Source organism: Grammomys surdaster, unplaced genomic scaffold (genome assembly GCF_004785775.1).
Source record: "Grammomys surdaster isolate TR1022 unplaced genomic scaffold, NIH_TR_1.0 63, whole genome shotgun sequence".
In the NCBI taxonomy this organism is placed as follows: Eukaryota; Metazoa; Chordata; class Mammalia; order Rodentia; family Muridae; genus Grammomys; species Grammomys surdaster.
In genome coordinates this window covers 21,032,706-21,053,129 of record NW_021604565.1, presented here as the reverse complement: position 1 = coordinate 21,053,129, position 20,424 = coordinate 21,032,706, and the positions used below count along the sequence as shown (strand labels likewise).

The 20,424-nt window shown below is 40.9% G+C and overlaps 1 protein-coding gene across 4 annotated transcripts in view; it reads left to right on the top strand.

Annotated features, from left to right (window-relative positions):
* Window positions 1-20,424, top strand: part of Sybu (syntabulin) — a 66,633-nt gene that overhangs the window by 36,265 nt on the left and 9,944 nt on the right. For 3 of the 4 annotated variants that reach the window (XM_028766474.1, XM_028766480.1, XM_028766485.1), the window contains one exon: window positions 19,520-19,622. The exons of the other annotated variant lie outside the window; for it this stretch is intronic. In XM_028766474.1, coding sequence (XP_028622307.1) covers window positions 19,520-19,622 — 103 coding nt within the window. The remainder of the gene's footprint in view (window positions 1-19,519; window positions 19,623-20,424) is intronic. 4 annotated transcript variants of the gene reach the window in all.

Genomic DNA, 20,424 nt, shown 5'->3' with positions numbered 1-20,424 from the left:
GAGTGTGGAAAATTTTTTCTCTGTGTGGTCTGAGTTGATGGAACATTTTCTCTTTACTGCACATTCCAACAGTGTAAAGGTTGAATTCTCACTGTTTAAAACATGTGAGTCATCTTAAAGTGCCTTTCATGTTCAAAGCAAATGATTAAGGCCCATGGTGTTAAAATTATTAGTAGAAACATTAGAATGGCTATACATATGTTACTCTGACTCTAGTTAAATAGTCTTAAAACTGTAAAATTAAGATTTTTAGAACATCTTTAATAGGCATGTGGCATATAATGACTCCAAATAAAAAACAAAAATGAGCCATGAAGTATAAGATGCTGATATTTAGTGAGAGAGAGAGAGAGAGAGACAGAGAGAGGGAGAGAGAGAGAAAGAGAGAGAGAGAAAGAGAGAGAGAGAGAGAGAGAGAGAGAGAGAGAGAGAGAGAAGCACAGAACGTTGTGCTAGATTGCAAAGTAATTTGTTTTCCATAATTCATGGCCATTCAAGCAGAGGACATACTGTTTGGTATCATGGTTTCCAACAGTTAGTCATAAAGTGGTGGTTGGCCCAAATGACAGAAGGTCCCACACCCGAGAAAGCATGAATGTACTGATGACTGTTATGTTCCCAGCTTGCACATGGGTCAAGCTTTAGGTCAACAATTGAATATTTTGTTCTATAAGCACCATTTCCATTAGTTGGTACAGCAATATGCAAATATATATATATATATATATATCTGTAGCTAATGAATTTCTCTTTCTTCTTTATCTTTGAAAGTAAGGTGTGTGTGTGTGTGTTTATAGTGTGTATATGGTATATATGTGAGTTTGTGTGTGTATGTGTGTGTATGTGTGGTATATTGAGGGCATGTATGATGTATATATGATGTATATGTGAGTTTGTGTGTGTGTGCTGTATGTGTGTGTGCATGGGAGTATGTGTGTGCTGTGTATGGTGTATTGTATGTGTACCGTGTATAAGGTATGTGATTTATGTGTATATGTGCATATGTATGTGTGTGTGTGTGTGTGTGTGTGTGTGTTTGTTTTCTTGACTTCAGAATATCTTTTACCTAAAATGTGCAGACAAAAACATTGTCAATCGACTAGGGTTTTTTTTTGTAAGTTTGATATCATATGGCATCCTATAAATATTAGGTAGTATTATAGTAAGATTGCTATAAGCATAGTCATCATGATTGTGACACCACAGAGCAGTCAAGGGAGGTTTTAAATAACAGCTTGAACAGTTTTTTTCAGCCTATTAATTGTACTAAGAATTTACACGCACTTGGAATTCTGAAGGGAGTTGTGAGTTTCAGTGTACAAAAGAATATAACTATCCCAAAGTGAAACATTTTGACTTTTTGTCCACTTCAAATAGGTTGCTTTGTGTTTTGTTAAATAGTTACACACCCATAACAGAATGCTTTCCAATTCATTGCATTGCTGGTAACAGTGGCTCCTGAAGCTTTTACAGGGTGGAAGCATAGTGAAGGAAGCTAAGCTACAGAACAATTCTAGTTCATATTTATGCAGCGAATTGAATATGTAACAATTAAAATCTGGGCTTGGGTTTTCTAATCTCACTTTCTGAAAATATTTCCATTCGTGGTTAGTGGAGTGGATAAAGTATTTTGAAGAAAGAGTAATTGCATTAAGTTGAAAGATCAGGGACTGGTGGAGAGGAAGGGATGGGAAATGACTGATTAGTATGTATAGAAACAGGCCTCATGCTGAGAGTTTTCCTTCTGCACTAATTCTGTATGACATTAAATCAAAAAATATATATATAAATAAATAAATGGAATGAAAAATAGAAATCAGTGGTGCCATACGCGCAGAGCCTGCTGGTGCTTATTTTAAAGCACTCGAAGAGTTGACCTAGATTATACTTTGCAACTTTATTTTCATTTTGTCTTTTTCACTTCTGCTTTTCTCTCTGGCATATTCTATTTCTTCCATCTGTTTGCCCTGGGAAGAATGTGGTGTGTGTAAAAAGGAATATATCATTATCCCACTTGAATAAAAAATGAGCCGGGGTGGTGGATCTAGAGATTAAGAACTCAGAAGCAATGTAGATCCACACACCCCACCTACACTTTGCTAAGCATAATTTTACATGTACGTCACTCAGATGATCTAATAAGAATAAGCCTCTTTTCTAATGTTCCAAGGCAATTAAATCTTTAACATCATCCCTATTCACAAAGCAGCTTTCAGTTTTATTTTACAGGTCTAAAAAAAAAAAAAAGCTCTTATTTTTACTGTTGTTGTTAGTCATGCATGCATATGCTTGGGCAGCTTGTCACAGTTTGTATGTTAAGTGTTTGGGTTGCTGTCATATCATTAGTTGACCCCTGCAGCATTAGGCAGTCTTGGCTAACGGTTCTGTATGCTGAGTCCTTTTTCAACAGTGGAGTTTGTGGCTGTTCAAGTGGAGGGGTGTTCCCTTGGCTGATGCAGCGAATGACATTGTATATGGAAACCAGATAGTCCTGAGTCTGGTTTCTTGTGCTCACTTCAGCTACTAAGATAAGCAGCTCCACAGGTCTCTTCCAGGAAGATCTGATTTCTGTTGTAGACTAGGAGCAGGCCTGACTGTTTTTGAGCAACGGCTTCTATGCCAGAACCTGATCCTGGTTTACAGCCTGACATCCAATGCTTTCTTCCTGAGCAGCAGTATCAGGGAAGGATCACAGCCATAACCGTAGAAGAGAGTTCATAAAGAGAAATGGTTTGGATTTACAGAGTGCACCACTGTCTCCATGCTGCCAAACTCTGTACCTTGAGAGCTGGCTAGAGCTCTACAGCTTAGCAGTTCTACCCTCAGTGTCTGCCACCATTCAACAGAGCTGAGCCCAGCTTCACACTAGTGCTGCTCGCTAAAATATTACGCTTTTATTATGGTCTCTGGGTTCTATTTAAGTGGTATTTCTAAATTGTTCTGTACGGAGATATACGGTTCTCTAGAACAAGAATCATCTTTTCCTCTTCTCCCTTACCCTGCCCTCCACTGCCCATCCTTTTTCTGTGTTGCTCTGTCAATCATTCCCATGTATTTTGTCCTTTCTCTTAGTCACTTCATTATAGTTTGTTTTGTTAGATTTTGCCACTTCTTTCTTCTTAAGCATTGCACATGATGTGTACCTAGAAAAGAGCACTTGTGACAGTGTGAGCTAGAAAGCATGACAGCCACCTCTTTCCATCTGGAGAACTGCTGTCATGAAAACCTCCCTTGTCTTCCCATATTCCATTCTCTGCTTCACAACAGAACTGACCATTATACCAAGATGTGGGGTTTTTTTGTTTGTTTGTTTGTTTCATTTCCTTGCACTTCAAGATAATTTTGCCACCTTGAACACATATTCTTGAAAAATATGATGAGATTCAAAGATACATTTAAAAAAAAAAACCCTAAAGCAATGTTTTTTTCTACCTTTCCATCCTCTTTCTTTGCCCAATTCCTTGTACTTCATAGGTCTTCAAGGGATGCTTTCGAATAGGCACAATTGAGCCTAGGAGGTATTTTTGTGCCCCTAGACAGCAAGGTACTATTGACTAATTCCAGTTGGCTTGGTCCTTTGGACCCTTGTTTTATCTCTTCAGGGTACTTGTAAAGCACCTGAATGTCACATCAGATACGATTCCTTGGGGGCATTTTCCTCCTGGCATTTCCAGACCCTGCTTATCTTCTTTTTGCTACCATGCCGACATTCTCCAGTGGCCATGAAGAAAGTAGCCTTCATTGTTTGTAAGGCTCTCCTTGGCTTTTGATTTTTCATAAAACATCATGGGGTGGAGAAGGAAGGAGCAGAAAGAGCAGAGAACACTGAGTACACTTGACTTTAAAAGTTAGCTTGTACAGAGGGTGGGGTAGATTAGCTGGGCAGGCAAAAGCTTGGCCTTGAGAACATCTGCTCTGTGCCAGCTGTCACTGAGAATAAGATCCTGGGGATGGTTCCATTAAAACAATCCATAGACATGCAGAGCTCATCTTTGGGCAGAGCATCATCTAATTGTGAGTACCCGTCATTCTCTTTAAAAGACATGTATCATTAAAATAAGCAGAAAGCCCTTTTAGAGGGAAGGAAGGGGCAAAGGGGAGTGTGCAGAAGCTTGAGACTCTTAGGAGGAGCTTGAGGGTAGGAATGGTTAGCAGTTGATAGACAGTGATGGAGGGTACAGAACTAGAGCCCATTGCTGGAGATAGACTTCCTTGCCTGCACCCAAGCTCCAGGAGAGCAGGAGTAGAGTAGAGCATCTCAGACACATGTCCCCGAAGAACTGCAGTTTCTTCTTTGGTTCTCCTGGAGGCAGAAAGAGGCAAGGAAACAGCCCATGTAGAATTTCTGACCAAGGAGTCTCTGAGCATATCCCAGCTAGCAACATTATTTCCCATCATTCATTGTGCCTGACATCACCCTCACCCACTCAGACACAGTGTAATCTTTAGCACTGTGACAGCACCGTACTTGTGACCAGGTGTCAGAGGATGGGAGAGAAGGCCCACTCTTCCTACCCTGTACCTGTTTTCTTTTGAGCCCTTTGCTTGATCTAGAAGCTCTCTGAAGGTGATCAGGCCCTCCCCATGAAAAATTTCTACATGACTTCACTATCCAACCTTTCCTCTTTTCTGTTTATGTTCCTTAAACAAATGTCACAGTGAAAGCAACCACCCTGTGAACTTGCATTTCTCCATCTGTGTTTGTTCCCATACTCTGTAATTTGTTTTATTTTTATTAGAGTGTACAGGGATAAATCCAGCATTGATCTTTGACTATCTCAAGCCATTCAGATTGTATTATTCAGTTTTTTTTTCTTTTAGTAGTTCCTCAGGCTGTGTACCAGATAGATTTTCCATTTTCTGACTGAAATGATTTCCATCTTTTGGAGGGGGTTTTCTGCCCTTTGATTGAGTGGGTTTATGCATATCTCCTTTTGGCTGTTTCTTTATGTAGGTTGCAGTGCTGCCAAGTGTGCAGTACAAGGCGAAAATATTTTTAATGTTTAACTTTTCCCGTTAAATTCTTTTGTTCACCTGGAATTTTGCACAGTTTTTATACTAGGAGTTAATTTTGTAAACATACAAGCTCTGAGAGAAGAGACCTCACACTCATCTCTTTCTCCTTTAACATGATCTCTGTCTTCTAACTGTAACCATTGTCCTGATTTCTGCCCAGCAATCCCCCTCGACCATGTTATCATATGTTTTCATAAGGCATAACTTGGTTCATATCATGACCTCATTCACAGATGGCCTTCAGTGTGATCTGCGTCCCTCTTTCCAAAGCGTGGCTTTCTCAGTTTTCATGCCTTGATACAAAACTCCCATTTTGACTACAGTTTTTCTCATCTGATTACTGTATTTCATTCAAGTAAAGAACTGAATGGCCTGCACACCTGCCCTGTTTCCCTTCTTCCATGGTTCAGTTTCCATTGGCCCTGTTTCTTGAACTCAGGTCTCTTCCTTTATTGCTTTCTGCTTCATGCTCCATGCCCATCTCAGGCAGCACCTATCCCTACTGCAGAGCTGACTGCCTTGATGCACTCACTCTTACCAACAATTTCTTCCTCTTCTGTGTACTTTGTCCCCTCTGTGTGCATGTGTATATCTTACTCAGGGTTTCTATTGGCTGTGACGAAACACCATGACAAAAAAGCAAGTTGGGGAGCGAAGGGTTTATTTGGCTTACACTTACTTCCACATCACTGTTCATCACCAAAGGAAGTAAGGATAGGAACTCAAGCAGGGCTGGAACCTGGAAGCAGGAGCTGATGTAGAGACCTTAAGGGGTACTGCTTACTGGCTTTCTTCCCATGACTTTCTCAGCCTGCTTTCTTATAGAACCTAGGACTCCCACTGTAGGGATGGCACCACCCGCCCACAGTGGGCTGGACTCTCCCCCACTGGTCACTAATTGAGAAAAAGCCTCACAGCTGGATCTCATGGAGAAATTACCTCAACTGGTGCTCCTTCTTCTTTGATGACACTAGCTTGTGTCAAGCTGACCCACAAAACCAGCCAGAACAGTGTGCTATGTTCATCATGCAGCCTAGCTGGCTGACTGTAAGCTCTGCCAGTTCCCTGAGGGCTAGAACTGTATTCTCCAAGTTGCTGCCCCACACAGAGCCTAGAGTGTACAAGACACAGCACATACTTGATGTAAGCTGAGTTAAATGTCCTCACCCTGGAATCCAGCTGTTAGATCTTTGTGACTTGTGATGTTCAGCTCCCAAACTGGGAGGAATTCAGACTCAGTCGAGTTGGCGCCGACTTGGGGACACTCATCATCCCTCAGAACTTCAGGTCCCTTATCCTTTCTCTTTCTAGGAATAGGAGGATGCAAGGGAACAGCAGAAGTGGGGTTCTTGAGCAAGAAGGCTCTGAGGACACACAGCTTACAGTGGCATTGTTATCCAGCACTGGCATTTGTTGTCGCTTATCCATTACAGGCCTGTGGAACTGTAGTCTGCTGTCAGTGCTATGCCTTCCACATTTCTGTTCATGTCATCAATTAAGCACATTAAATGGGATAAGGATGAGGATAGAGCAGGGTGACATACTGCCAGAGGTTTCCCTCGAGGTTGATGGGTAGTTCATTAGTCAGGCCTCTCTGGGTACCGAAGTGTGCTATCATCCAGTACACATGGCAGCTTTGTTTGTCAGAGTATCTTAAATGTTTGTATCAAGTGTCTACTGAATTCCAGACATGTGCTTTATATGATAATCTTAACCCTGTCAGAAAAGAGGAGTGTTTTTCATATGTGGCTCTCAAGGAACAAGGAACTACTGCTGGCTCCTTTTTGCATTCATATGGGACTTTTTCTATAATTTGTATTGATCAACACCAATGTCAATGGGGGGTGATTTTTTTTCACAATTTGTCCCTTCATCTACAGCCTGCATATTTCCCCCATTTCCAACCTGCCACCACTCTGGAATTACATAAAAAACTAGTAGTATTGCTGAAAGGGATCAGATACCTAAGCATTATCAGAGCTTTTCCTCTACCACTCAATGAAGCATTCCTTGAGTCTACTGGATTCCAGGGACCATACTTGCCTCTGGGGATACAATGAGGAATAAGACACAGGCCTTCCAGCCACAAACCCTTAACAGAGTTTTAAGAGTTGGGTAAGGTGGATGTAGATAGTATGAAGGAAGTATTGATTTTTTTTTATATAATTAACATCAATCTGTCAATTCAACCTAAGGGAACATAGGAAAAAAGATTTTTTTTAGCTTGGTCACATCCCCTTCCACGAGGCATCACTGAATTCTGACAAAGGAATTTTTAGTGCAAATTGTCAGGGTAACTGCACTTCCTGCAACCTTGCTCTCTTGGAAGTGACGGTGAGTAAGCTCACGGACAAGTATGTTAAAGCATATCCACAATAACCATGCAAGGTGATGAAAGCTTGTGAGGCTAAGACCATAAAGGAGGGGCACCCACTCTCTTCTTGAATCCAGTAAAGGTCAAAGGTCAACTGAGACCTGAAGAACAGGTAATAGACAAGCCTTGAGGTAAAGATAATAACTCTAGCAGAAGGAACATCATGTGTGAGAGTGTGGCATAGGCATAATAGGTCACGCTAAGGTCAGTGAACTTTATCTCACTTGTGTCTTCCATAACACAGGTGACCCAGAGGAGCTTAAGTGAATTAGCTAAAGAAATTTATGTTTTGGAACAGAATCAACAACAAAGTATCTGGGGTCACATCCAACGGTTGAGTGTAGCCTGGAAATTGAAAGTGGTGGTTTCAGCCAAACATTAGTCGGAGTTTGGGGAATCCCACTGCAGAACAGGGAGGAAGGATTGTAGGAGCCAGAGGGTCATGGACACCACAAGAAAACCCACAGAATCAACAGACCTGAACTCATGGGGCTTACTGAAACTGAACTGAAAATCAGGGAGCCTGTACAGGTCTGGCTTAGGCCTTCTGTATATATGTTACATTAGTGTAAATTGGTTTTCTTGTGGGACTCCTAACAGAGGAAGCAGGCTGTCTCTGACTCTTTTGCCTACTTTTGGGGCCCTTCTCCTCCTCCTAGATTGCCTGGTCCAGTCTTAATATGAGGGGAGGTGCCTAGTCTTATTCCAACTTGACTTGCCATGGTTGGTTGATATCCCTGGGAAGTCTGCCCTTTTCTGAAGGGAAATTCAGGAAGAGTGGATAGGAAGAGAGGAGGTGAAGATGGGAGGAACTGTGGTCAGGGTGTAATACATGGAAGAATAATTTTTTAAAAAAAGAAAGAAATGGAGGTTCAGGTAGAGCACACAGGATGGGAAGGAGGAGGCAGATCAACGTGCAGGGTTGAACATCTGACGACAATATATAGTTGATACATTGAAAACAAGATCCTGGTTTTCATACTAGCTCATCATAAAGAGTCACTGAGGCCACTTGTAAAAGAAGAAAAGTGGATGATGGCATGATGGCATTTTTAGAGAGACATTTCCATCAGCCAAGAGGAGGACAAGGACTTCGGGTCAAAGATGGAGGTGCTACAGGTGACACTGTTACAGGGACTCCTCTCACCGCACTAGTACAAACCCTTATCTAATCGGTGTTGTGGTACTGATAATTCATTTTAAAACATGCTTATAACACGTTGTCCTATCTGAGCATGCAGGCTCATTCCTGTTATGCAAGAATTTTGAGGGAAGCTGTTTAGCAGCAGACATACTAAGCATGGCTCCACGTAGATCAACAACCTGATGATGAAGATAAAGAATCCTTATTGTGCAATTAAGGAAAACATCATGATGTTTAATGCCCACAGTAATGCCAAGCAAAAGGAATTCTTTAATTACTTCATTGGAATGAGGAAATTGAGGCATAGTGAGGTTAAGCAATTGCCTGAGGTCACACTGTCCTTAAATAGAAGAGTAGAAAGATGACCCCCAAACCTGCTGGCTAGAACACACTCCAGCAGAGAGAGAGTTGACAGTTGCATGGAACACAGGCAGTCTGAGTCAAGACTCTGCCAAGTAAAATTCATTAAAATTTCACATTTTGGATGTAAAATGTGTAAAAAAACAACTCCCAAAATATATACTATAGTGTCTAACTATATTTGAAATAACAGTCAAACCTTCTGTCCCATTCTGTCAGAGGCAGCCTCTGAGAAAACTGCCTCGTGAGTCATCTCAGGCAAGGAGTGCCTGAGAGCAGTGGCTCTGGAGTTTCTATAGGCCTAGAGGGACCATCAGTACTGAGCCCTGTCCCACCTGTAAGTTACTTAAGTTCATAAAGACCATTCTTAGTGAGTCAGAGACATGTGTCCAGGTGACTTCAATGCATCTTCCAAGAATCACACAGTAATTAGAAGGATGATCATGGGTGACTTTTAGAACAAGACTGGTCTAAAGTAGGTTCCATCACTGCCTGACCTGCTCTGCCAGCAGTTATGTAACTCCCCAAAGGCATGTTGGCACAGCACCAGCTTTAGCTCAGGGATGCTTACATGACAAAATCTTCACTTTGCTTTTAACTACTCTAAAGCAGGTCGGGTGTTTTCTCATAGAGATCTTTCAATGGTGGTTTTCTCTTCTCAAAAAAATAAAACCAACAAAACAAAGCCTTCATTTAAAATTGAGACATTTCCCTTACTTTCAGCTCAGTCCTAGAGCTTGATCTGAAAAGTAGCATCAAGCTCTGAGCTGTCATGGTCAATGGCACCCACCTGTTTGCCCTCTTCACCTTCCTGTGACCAGAGTTGTCTCCTTCAGAGAGATTGTATGCAAAATCCAGTAACTTAGTTACCTCCTCACGTCCACTTTTCTCCTTGTCAAAGCAAGAGACAGAGTTGTGGAAACACCGACAAGGCCACCAGGCCATGAAGAACATCTTGATGTTTCAGGGCCAAGTCGAGTAGGAAGTATCATAAAGGGAAGCATGACCACAGCCACGTTGGACCTGAAAAGTGGGATGGGGTAGAGCACAGCTTCTAGGTGGTGGTTGGTGGTGTTCTACGTTGTTTTGCTTTTGTTTTCTGAACTCTTTGACCTCTGTAATGAGATGGAAGTGGGTATAAGGGCAGCCGCTCTGTAGAACATTTCTTTATCCCTATGGATCTGTCATATGTGTATTTGTTCTAGACTTTTGGAAACAAAATGGGAAGGAGTTGGAGTCCTGTAGATGAAATAAATATCAGATTGAAAAATCTAGGAGTTGGGGTGTATCTCAATTGATAGAGTGCTTACTCAGCATAAGTAATGCTCTAGGTTCACTCCCCAGCACCCCAAAAAAGCAGGGCATGGTGGGGCACACCTATAATCCTGGAAGATCGAAAGTAGAAGGTAGAGGTTCAGAAGTTCAAGATCATCCTCAGTCCCATACTGAGTTTAAGGTCAACCTGAGCTACATGAGACTCTGTCTCAAAGAACAAAACAAAACAAATAGAACAAAAAGTAGATAGTAAATCCATTTCATTTTTTCATCAATAAGAAACTGATTCAGGAGGATTTTTAAGCTCACCTGTCTCGAAGTTACCTTTGTGGCCTTGTAAGTGTCATCTCTTCTCATGTCATCATTTCCATACTTGGCTCCTTCTCCTCATGTCTGCTCCTCTTTTTAGGTGTTATTGTCTCCAATAGTCATGATAGTTTCAAAAGCTGACTAGTTCTATGTTCCTCCTGCCTGATGTCCTAGTCCTTTAGCCAGAAGTAGTCTATGTTGCTCTCTTTAGGAAAACTTTGTCCCAACTGTGATCTTTGTTTCTTCCTGAAACAAAAGATCAGATATCCACCTGCTGTTTGTTAGGCATCAAAAGAACTGTAGGACATTAAAATATAAATTAGTGATGTCTCCACCTTGTTGAACTCTTGGTTTCCAGCAGGTGCTTGTGGACCACAGACTTTTCCAGAAGGCTTTACTAAGTGGGTCTTCATTGTTTAGTTTCTCACAACACTGACAAGTTCAGTCAACCAATACAGTTAAGATCTAAGAATTCACATAATTTCTCAGACTCTAAAGGCAAAAGGAGTCCTTACTCTCCTTTGCCAGAGTGTCTGCTACTTATTTCTTCATGTCTGTTCTGAATTCTCCTTTCCCACCCATATGCCATGAGAGCTTCAACCCTCCTGAGTTCCTGCTCCACATCCTTCCCCTGGGTCTGCTTCCATTCAGGTTGGGGATCCAGATGTGATTCAGAGAGGGTGACTATAAGAAGAGAATTAAGATAATAGCAATCCTGTGACATAGACACTATTTTGTTTACCTACACTGCTTACATAGACCCTAGAACTCAGCATGACACATCCTATGGTAATCTTCCCTTCACAGATGAATGGAAGGCATAGAGAGGTTATGAACTTTTCTCAAAGCCACATAGCTAGTGCATGTGGCTACCCAAAACATAAAACAAAACAAAGCAAAAAAAAAAAAAAAACCTAAATGTAGCTTTATGAGGATTAAACATACAAGTGATAAAAACAAGAAGTGATTCATGAGCCAGCATGAAAGGACACGGAGAGGTAGGAACCAGAGCCTGGCTGATTCCAGTGTTATACCATAGATACGTTCACTAGTACAAGGGTAAAGAGTGATACTCTGGGATGTCAAGAGTGTGGGTCAGTGTGAAATGCCACTGTTTGATGGGTTCTGAGCTGAAATGCTCTCATTGCTGCTATGAAGGGTGAATTGGAGGCTGAGTGTGCACAGGAGACTGAGCTGTATCCTGGATGTTAATGACCAGTAGAGACAAAGATGAGGAGAGACATTTAAGGCTGTTGGATTTCAGAGTTGATTTGTAAATGTGCTTAAGTACGGAAATGAGAAGCTATTTCAGAATCCTGGTGGATGCTTTGGCAGTGAGTTGTAAATTTTATGCTGTCTTATTTCCAGCATGTGGGAGTTTTTCGTTCATTGAGATTTGGCAATACAAGCTGATAATACTACTGTCTTCACACGAAAAGAGTGGATGAAGAGATCTAAAAGTGGAAGAAATATGTCCATCTTTTTTTTTTCTGTCTTGTATTCTGGACTTAAAGTTACAGCCCTTCCCTGAATTCTACTATTGCCAGCATCTTGTCCACATTCTGCCTCCCCTCCTTCCTCACCTTCCTCCATCCCTCCCCCCCCCCCACACACAGGGCACTCTGCTTCCACTCATCACTGCCACCTTTGTGCTCCTCTTCCCCAATTTAGATTTTCCTGCCAGACGTGCAGAGCAGCCATCTCATTTTGGTAAACACCAGATGAACACTTCTTAAATAGAAGCAACATCCTTTCCAGCTAGATGTGTTTAAAGGAGCAGAGACTGTTTAGCCCAGCAAACTGATGGATAAATAACAAGTTAACATGTAAGTTAGAAAAATACTTCAGGAAAGATGTGCCATTATTACCAGGTCCTCAAGATAATCAATTAGAATGAAATTCATGACCGACCACTGTGTATGTACTTCGTCCAAAAGCAGTGGGGGTTTGGGCAATTCCTGGAGTCCACCTGCCATCAAGCCTGTTCACCACATGAGAGGCAATAGAGCCCTATCTGAGGGTCCTTCTTTTGTTGTTCAATATCTCTGCCATGGATACATGGGCTACATCAAAGAAAAGATTGGTTTACAAACCATTCCAAATCTATGACTTCTTTTAAAATGGACCATGAGGGCCTTTAAGCCTTAAGGGTCCACTACAAAGTCATACTAACTTTGAATCCCAAATTTTTTACGAATTTGCCTGGTTTGCCTGGTTAAAGAACTTGTGTGTGTGTGTGTGTGTGTGTGTGTGTGTGTGTGTGTGTGTGTTCTCTGTGGAATATTGAACATCTACGCCTTTTCTATCTTATTTTATTTACCTATAAAATGAGAGTGAATATATGAATACTATTACTAAACAGTTGAGGAAATTCCTGCGAAATTTACTAAGAAATGACAACAATGCCAGGTATACAGCAAACACTCAATACATTTTCATTATTGTTTCAGTAAAACCACAACTACAGTACAAGGATCAAAAGACATTGCCGACAATATTATGCCTGCCCCTGAGAAAGATCTACAATAAGTCCTGTGCTGAACTCATATATTTTTTATAATCACTTGATATCCACAGTAGTTTCCCCTGGAAAAGTTCAATTAAGAGCTCCTAAAACAAAGCAAAACTGTATAGTGTGTATATGTGTACATACAGTTTCTAAAGACAGAAAATTCTAAAGTAGACTGCCCATAGGCTGCTACTCCAAGAAGTTGTAGAATTGCCATTGGGTCTGAGTCTTGCTTTCAGAAAAATTCAGGGCAAGTTATTGTAGCACTCAGAAACCTAGCCAGGTGTCTTTCAAGGTCTAAGAATGTAAGGGAGGTGGTATCCAAGAGTAGTCTCTAAAAGAGCCACAGGTCATGGGCAACTCCGCCCAGTTTATCCCCTTATCTTTGCTGGCTCGGCATCCTGTTCTTGGCAGATATTCAGGCGATGCACCTGTTGAACAAGAGTGAATGAGAGAACTTTAAACAAAGCAAACAGAAAGCTCAGCAACATAGGGAAAAGTGAATACTTTAACCAAAGTCACAGCCTCTTAGTTTTGGGGTTTTGGTTAAAATTTAAAAATCTCTCTTAAGCTTTAGATATGTTCTCTCTCTCTCTCTCTCTCTCTCTCTCTCTCTCTCTCTCTCTCTCTCTCTCTGTCTCTCTCTCTCTCTCTCTCTGTCTCTCTCTCTCTGTCTCTCTCTCTGTCTCAGGTTAATATATTATTTACTTAGCAAATGTTTGTTGACCATTTGTCTTGCCACATGTCAGTATCTGCTGTAGGAAAGAGGATAACGATTCCAACCTTGTATGGCTGTTGTAAAGAGAACATGAATTTGTACATAGAATATGCTTGATACATGCATTAATACCCATACTGTCAATAAGTTAATGATTACTATACTTTAGCAGGCAAACCCTCACCACAGAACTTAACAGTTATGGATTTTCCTAGGCAACACCCATAGATATTCCAGTTCTGAAGACGTAAGAGGAAGCAACATAGGAATGTGCATTTTTTAAATGGCTGTCATAACTGACTGTGTAGCCCATGGAATGGAACTTCAGGAGGAGTAGACTTTTTCTTCATATTCTGCCCAATTTCCAAATGGAGATTCAGACCCTGGATTTAAAGGTCTCTTGACTCCAAAGGCCTGCAATGCTACATTCAATGTCTCAATTATTTGAAAAGTAAAACATTATATGTGTCACCACACTTATATTTTTTGTGATAAGAACAATATGCATATGACCAGGAATGATAGTAAAGTAAAAATGTGTTTGTATTTGCCCTTTCTCAAGTTACTTTATGATACCCAAAGGAGGCCATAATTGACAGATAATTATTACCCCTTGAGAAAGTGCTCTAGAATATAGTAAATTGCATGTGGTTTTCAGATTTGCTTACAACAAAAGGAGATACTCCACACCTATAATCCTGTATCTAGTTTTAATGTAATAACAGTTCTCAAGCTTTTCTCATGTCTGTTCTCCTATGTTACTCTTCCCATGATTGCAGTGTGCCCCATGGCAGTTCCTCTTCCTGATTTAGTCACCCACTCTTAATAGGCACTCAGAGTATCTTTCAGATGCTCCTGAGATAAACAAAATTGAAGGAGTCTAACTTTCTTTTAGTATATAGTGCTATTGTTTACATATTTAACTACATGGGTGCTCCAACAATTGTCAGTCACAACAGAAGTAAACAATTTCTGAACTTATAATAATAAAAATGAAAATTATACTTACAGCTTTTAAAGAACATTTCTGTTTCAAAATATAAGTAAGCCTTTGCCTCCAATGGTTTTATCACAAGTTCCTTTTCTGAACAGCACTTGCAGCAGCCTTAGATGGCTAAGGAGTCAGAAGGTTCTGTTTGGCTGTTGAGTATTTACTTCTCAGATGCTGTCTGTGACTGAGCCCCAAAGCCTTCCCAGCTAAGAGTCAGCCTCAGCAAATGGGCTTTAGGGCTTTCCGTAGTGTCTGTAGTAACTATGTGTGCACTGTTCCAGCTATTCCATGATGCTGTGCTTGACTCCAGCGAAAGTGACCCCTCTGTCCTACCCAGAGGCAGTTAAAGAGAATAACTGTGTATTTGCCAGGGTGGAGGAAATGAGAATGGGAACAGGAATCGGCATTGATTTGAACTGAGGGTATAGAAGGCAAACATGAGTTAAATATATAATTGTAATGGCAAAGGATGCAGAAGACTTGCAGCTACTTTCATGGGTGGTTTAGAAGGACTTGTCAATGCTTACTAGACAGGATTACCATGTGTTCAAATGCATAAGGACCCTATAATGTTCCAAAATCAGGCCTAAAAGTATCATCCTCAAGACTCAAACACAAGCATTAATTTAAAAGTAAGTTTAGTTTTCAGCTTGAGCTGAAATTTGTTTCCTTTTTCTTCTTTAAGTCCAGGACCTTGACACCTCTGCACCAAGTGCTTTTAGCTCTAGCATTACAAGGAAGAACAAAACTTCTCTACAGAACACAGCAATGGTACCAAATGAAGAGGCAAACACAGTACCCACCAGAACTTTTGGATGTAGCTTTTTCTTTCCTGAAAATTTGTATCTGCTGCTGGCTCTTAGTCTCTAGGAATTTGTCATCATGAAGGTCACCAATGCAGGTGGCCAATGATGAGTTTGGTCAGGGACAAAAGCTCTGCAGATGGGGGATGACATGAGTTTTTTAGTTCCCGTCAGCCTTTCAGTCTGAACTTTCAATAAGCAATCGTTTCTAGTGCTTTGTCAGAATATTTCCAGTGACATCAGAGACTTTCCAAGTGGGTACACACAAACAACTAATGATGAGGCAAATATTCTCTAGGGCACAAAACTGCACAGGCCAGTGATATTGCCAAATCTCTATGGAAATGGAGTAGGTGTTAAGTCTTCCAGTTTAATATAGCCTTTGTCTCAAAATTCTTCTAGGAATTTAATGAGATCAGCCAGTGAAACAAGTATATGAATTCCTATGATCAAGTGTATTCATTGAATATTAGCTGTGTTTATGAGCAGGGTCCCTAGGATCAGATGATCTTGAGCCTTGGCTTCAGCCTTGGCTTATTAGTTGTGTCAATCTGTGCACCTCCCCACTATAAAAGGCAACTTCATGACACCTGCCTCTACTTCATAGGGTCTATGTTATTATGAGGAATAAATTATTGGAATAGTTCCTGGTACATAACATTTGCTTCTAATAATAGAAAACAAATGTAAGTAGAGTATTATTTATTCATTTTTGTTAAGGTATGCTATATTTCATAGATTTTTTTTTTTACTATATAAGGAGAAAACAGTAGCCTACATGATAGTGTGTTAAGTGTGAATGCTGAATACTATATAACAAAATGTTACATTTCACAATGAATTTATAGACTTACTTTTTTTTCCTTAATAACAAGCACTGTTTTCTAAATAGTATACATATACTATTTAGAATAAATTATAATTATGTAAATTATATAAGCAATATGTAGAAAAAACCATGTTTAATACTTATTTAGAGCTTACGCTGTGTTTGCAAGCATATGTCTAAGCTTTCGGTTAGGTATATATTAATGGCTTACAGTAAGCCTGTGATGTTGCTCTGAGGGAGCTGAGGCATGAAGGGATGAAGTAATTCTCCTAAGATCCCCATAGAGAGTGCAGAGGTAACACTTAGGTTCTGTGGTCCAGATGAGCTACTCTGGAGAAACACCCAGCAGCTACCATGAACTACATGTCTGCAGCAATGCCCAGTGGCACATGCTAAAGCAGACAGTTGGGTGCTTTTTCTTCCTTAGACTTTTGCTACCAACTAATAAGTGAATGGCAAGTCAAGGTCTCTAGTCTTTTCTTTATTATTTTGTTTATAAAATTAGCTTTCTCAGCTGGGCATAGTAGCATGTGTCTATAGTCCAAGGATGCACTGAGATGGGAGAATCAACTGAGTTCATGAGTTCAAGGCTACTCTAGACAACACAGTAAGACCCCATCTAAAATGAAACTAAAACCTCACAAAGAAAAGTTTGTTGATCTTCAGTAAATAGTAATTTCTGTGAAATGTATTGCGTGCATGCGTGGATGTGTACATGTATGACCGTAGGAGGTTAACTTTGTAGACTTGATTCCCTCTACTTCTACTTGGGTTCTAGGATTCAAGCTCAGGATACCAGTCTGGTGCAGCTTCTTCAAGCATGTGTACCGAGTACCTTTATCCACTGAGCTTTCTTGTGAGCACCCAAATTACAAATATTTAAAAAAAAAACATCAGCTGAAATAGGTAGGAAGTAGCATAGGCATAATTTCACTACCATATCATTTGAACGGTTTTGAGTACTGCTGCAGCTATGGGCCACCTTGAAGTGGCTCCTAATCTTTTGCAGGTGTGCAGAAGATAAGATAGAATGTACTAGAACAAAGAGACCTTAGGCTCTGAAATTATGTAAGAATTCCAGTAGCAATAAAATGTTAAACCAAGGTAATCTTTTAGCTTGAAGACCTAATGACAAGAGATCAACGACATCCTAGATATTTAGTAAAAATTCCGAATTTTTAGTAATGGTCTGTTTCTATTCAAGAATTTCTGTTTTTATGCAGGCAGTTGTCACATCTCATGGCTTTTTGCATGTCTTTTATGAAATGAAAACCGGGTGTTTCCAAGTAATAATTTCACGTTTGAAAATAATACCTTAGGCCTGGAAACTCTAACCACATGACATATTTCTGATAATTGCCCATCTTTGACACTTAGTAACCAACCTGATGATCTGCTAGCAGACAAAGCTGGGAAAACAAGACGTTGAGAATAGTGTGTTGTCAGATCACACAACCAATCACTCGTCTTTGAGATTGCCAAATGCTAAGAGTATTATGCAGAAACAACAATTCAGTTCACAGAGCTTTGAAAATAATGTCACCATTAGAGAGTTTCTACCATGCAAAGGGAATTGCTGGTCTGGGTCTCAGTAAAATGTTACTGTAATCTGTCAAGAACTGGGAAGGAAAGTTATTGTTCTGGTAGCAGGTCATTCATGACTCTCTCCAAAGGAAGCTGGCACCCTGAGGGGTTCTGGAAGCTTTAGTAGGGATTTTTCTCTGTCTTGCTATGATCCACTATTCCCACTGGTGGAAGTAAGCAAACCTATCAGAATTTACACAGCTGGGACACAGCGACTCTGGCTGCTCCTTGTACCAGGCTCTTCATGCTAATTTCTAGTTGATATCAGAATGTCTGTTGATCCCCTGGCTTCCTTCTCTGCCCTCCCATGGATGATGTACAGTATCGAAGATGTGTTCTGTAGACTTAATCCTACTGTTGATCAACCTCCCATGAGCCTAGGGTCAATTTACTTCCATTTCTTCCATAATAGAACAGTGAAATTAATGTCTGTCTTAACCTTGCAAAATTGCCAAGACTGAATGACAGAAAGTACCTCATACATAGCTGATGATCTAAGAGGCACTGAATAGTCATTGTGGTGATAATAATTGTTCACTGTTTGTGAGAAATGAAAGGATTTAGATCATTCGTAGTTCCCTCAGTTCAGAAATGGAGCTGGCTCTGGATTCTAGGCCAATACAACATATAAATTATGTTGTAGGAGTCGAGCAAGAAAGTCAAACAGAATGTACCTAGATTCAATTTCCAAAGCCATGTTCAATTTCAAGTCTTGAAACATCCTGTCTTATCATTTCTGTTGGTCTCTGTTGCCTCTGCCCCCTCCCCTTCACTTCCCTAGAAAACCAATGGAAATGACTCCAGTATTGATATGAGGCAACTAGAGTTTTTTATTAGAATGGGTTTACATGATTCCAACAGCATGCTATTCCAGTCACACACCCAACTGTCACTTCCTCCTACAAAGCCATTTACCTTTGTAAACTAACAATCCCACTTCGAAGTTCAGATCCCAAGTTTCTGTCTCACACGTCCCATTATTGTCACTCTCTTTGGAAATCTCAATTTTCTGTTTTGGTTAAGATTCTGTTCCTAAATAGATATACACACAGTTAAACTGCTGTTATAGAAAATCATGTCTGTAATCAGACGGTGTTGTTTCAAGCCACTCCTGAAGCCAGTGCCTCTCCTGACTGCTTCTGATTGGCTGACTCTAAGCTGGAGGTGCCAAATTCAACTACCAGGAGCTGACTGCAACAGCTCCAAGATAAAAGCTAGGAAAACTACTTTTGCCCTATCCGTACTCTTCTGATTACTTACATTTTGGGTGGTGTGAGCTGTTGGTGAGAGCCACCCAGGGGGACTTGGAATTCCTTGCCCTGCTTGGGCCACTGTTTATAGTCTGCCGGAGATTGGCTCTTTGAGTAACCATCTGCCTGTCCTTCTGTTCTAGTGTGTTTATGAAATGGTGTCCTGTGCTTGTGCTTTCTCTTGTCTGCCCCGAGGAAAGCACAAAGCTTTTGGAAGCTCTGGAATCTTGGCACTTGCAGGGTTAGAGCATGCAGCTCAGGGAGCTGGGCCCTGGGAGGCAGGGCGCTGGCCGCCTGTTCTTGGCTCTCTTTCCCTTCATGCCTCTCTCTCTTTCTCTCTCTCCTGTTGTTTTTCAGGCAGTGAAGCAGATTTTAGCTCTTCGAGCAGCACAGGCAGCATCTCGGCTCCTGAGGTCCACATGTCCACGACAGGAAACAAGCGAGCCTCTTTCTCACGCAAGTAGGCACTGACTCCTGCTCTGTAATTACGAAGCTTTATGCAGGTGACTTTCTGTCCATAAGGTTCTGCGGAACCACCTGGATTTTGAGTTTGTTATTCGGAGTGAGGTGTATTGTTAAGTATTCCAAGGTGATTTGAACCTGGTCCTTTCCTTACTTCATCCTGTTCCCCTGTATCTGAACCTGTTCTCCCTGCCCCTGCTATCTCTTCTCCAGACCTTAGCTCTGTACCCTTCTCCCTCCATTCCGTGCTCCTACCTTTACTGACTGGGAAATGAAGCTTTGTGCCCAGTCTACCCCTTAAGACCCGATTGTTTTCTAGCCATCTGCAAAGCCTCTAATTTCCTTTCTATAAAGAAGACATTTACTAGGGAAGAAGTGAAAAAAAAAAGTAAACTTCATAGATATGGACAGCCACCACTGCCCGAGGCAACACAGAACAGATGGATGTCTGCCCTCTGAAGTCAGGCTGTCTGACAAGAACCTCCTGAGGCTGCATGACCCTTAACAAGGGACTTCGTTTCTCTCAACTTCCACTACTCATTTGCAAAATAGAGTTATCATGATAACTACCTTGAAGGGTTTCTGGTTAGGGCAGTCCTTGTGGTAAGTGTTATATATTGTTCATCATCAGCATTAGTTAAATTGGGGGCAGAGGATTATGGGAAAATGCATTGCAATGTTCACACTTAGTGGAGGGATGCTGTAAGCTCGGGATTTTGTAATCATCAACAGTGCCATTATTCTTCAATAAGTACTCACTGAGCATCGACTGCCAGGCAGTAAACAGAACTCACTGAGAA